This window comes from Sinocyclocheilus rhinocerous, unplaced genomic scaffold (assembly GCF_001515625.1).
Source record: "Sinocyclocheilus rhinocerous isolate Xijiao unplaced genomic scaffold, SAMN03320098_v1.1 scaffold617, whole genome shotgun sequence".
Lineage (NCBI taxonomy): Eukaryota > Metazoa > Chordata > Actinopteri > Cypriniformes > Cyprinidae > Sinocyclocheilus > Sinocyclocheilus rhinocerous.
Window position 1 is genome coordinate 25,242 of NW_015632743.1, and position 2,106 is coordinate 27,347.

Genomic DNA, 2,106 nt, shown 5'->3' on the forward strand with positions numbered 1-2,106 from the left:
AAAAAACCCCTCAAAATTAATGCTCAACTACAGATCAATAATGATTGGAATGGAAGAGCTATCTTCCAGCAGTTATTAGAAAGGCTGCAGTGGTACACGCAATTCCCACTTTTGGGATCACGGTTGAGTACAATTTTGGTACAGCAGATAGAACAAAGAATCTGTCTTGAAATTATTTATTTAATCAACACAGTGGCTACATTTTTTATTGTAAAGGTACTCATTTGCATATGATTGCTCTATGCGCATGATTTATCCAACTAAATTTCAAAATGAAAGAGCACTTTTTTTGTGTTACACTTCAAGTTTTATGGATTTTTATATGGGCAATATTTGAGCACATCCAAAAGAAAGTGAATTCACTACAGTAACAACCGTTGTTCTGTTTCTATACATTATACAGATTTTCTGTAAATGCAGTTGTCACAACCTGCATTTTTCAGGAGTAAATTTCAGTTCTGGACTCTGTTCTCAAATCATACACGTCTCATTAAACAGGCTCCTCAAGGATGCTAAGCTGCCTTATAGCATGCTCATGAAGAAATACACTGACATACAAACATACGAAATCTTGTTTTAGCAGAACAGAATGGACATGTTGTTCTTTGTTCTTGAATTAAACACCTGTCATTTAATATTATGGTAACACTTTATTTTGATGGTCCCTTTTGAACATTCTGGTAACAATAAGTAATGTTGCACCACATGTCTACTAACTCTCATTAGAGTATTAGTAGACTGTTTGCTAAATATCTGCTAACTCTTTATTTTGAGGGTCTCTCGACAGACATTCTACTGACTATAAGTAACTTTGCAAGTACATGTCAACTTATTCTAACCCTAACCCTACCAGTCTACTAATACTCTACTAATACTCTAATGAGAGTTAGTAGACATGTAGGTGCAACGTTACTTATAGTCAACAGAATGTGTTAAAGGGACCATCAAAATAAAGTGAAACCAATATTATTTTCTTTTGCATCCAAAGCTTTGTCACACCAACAATGAAAGCTTCAGTCTCTTGACCATGTTTAGTGCTACTAATATTAAACTTCCACTAATCCAGCCCATATCGATAGAGCTTACATAGATCCTAGAATCAATCAAAATCAGATCCAATTGACTGAGAGTGATTGACTTGCCTGGTGGCACATTTAAACAGACTAGCGTTGATAGACAAATACACAGATTTAGTTACACTTATGCGTAATATGATGGTGTTTTTCCATATTTATATGGTTTTACAGGCCCCCATCTCCAGTTTGAGGATGAGGTTACTGCTTTACAGCATCAAGTGGACAAACTCGCTACTTTGGGTGTTAATAAGATCATCGCCCTTGGACATTCTGGGTTCGCAGTGGACCAAAAGATTGCAAAGAAAGTTCGAGGAGTGGATGTTGTGATTGGAGGGCACACTAATACATTCTTGTACACAGGTATGTATCATGCAATTGCCTGTGGGGTTATATGTATTATTATTAGTGTGCCAGTTTACAATTAGATGATGCTTTAATCAAATTCATTACTGTTTCTATTCCTAAAAAAGATTTTCTCATCATTTACACCATTTTTTAAAATCCCCATATATCCCCACCCATCCCGCCATAGACATTCTCACTCCAAGTTGAACTCAAAAGTTGGCAGTCCTGGAGTACAGTAGTATTTAGCAAGATGTCCAGTGTGCTCTTTTTTTCCGTAATGAGGAAAAATGACAAGAATGCAGCATAAAAGTGATCCATTTGACTCGTGTTCTACTTTCCAACCTTCTTAAGTCAAATAATCAAAGGTTTTCAGAAGACTTGACGTAAACTGTATAGACAATTAAAAGAAATCTGTGATAACTGGCGGTTGTTGTTGTTGTTGTGTATATCACAGAAAGCTACAACTAGTTCACATCTATCACACACTAGGATGGTGACCAGGGCCGGATTTACCTCTTTTCGTGACATAAGCAAAACAAATTTTTGGGCCCCCCTTCCCTATTAAAGGGGTCATATGATGCTGCTAAAAAGAACATTATTTGGTGTATTTGGTGTAATGAAATGTGTTTATGCGGTTTAAGGTTAAAAAAACACATTATTTTCCACATACTGTACATTATTGTTG

General features: G+C 36.0%; 1 protein-coding gene across 1 annotated transcript in view; it reads left to right on the forward strand.

Moving 5' to 3' along the window:
* Positions 1-2,106, forward strand: part of nt5e (5'-nucleotidase, ecto (CD73)) — a 21,760-nt gene that overhangs the window by 11,705 nt on the left and 7,949 nt on the right. The window contains exon 3 of the mRNA XM_016556080.1: positions 1,248-1,436. Coding sequence (XP_016411566.1) covers positions 1,248-1,436 — 189 coding nt within the window. The remainder of the gene's footprint in view (positions 1-1,247; positions 1,437-2,106) is intronic.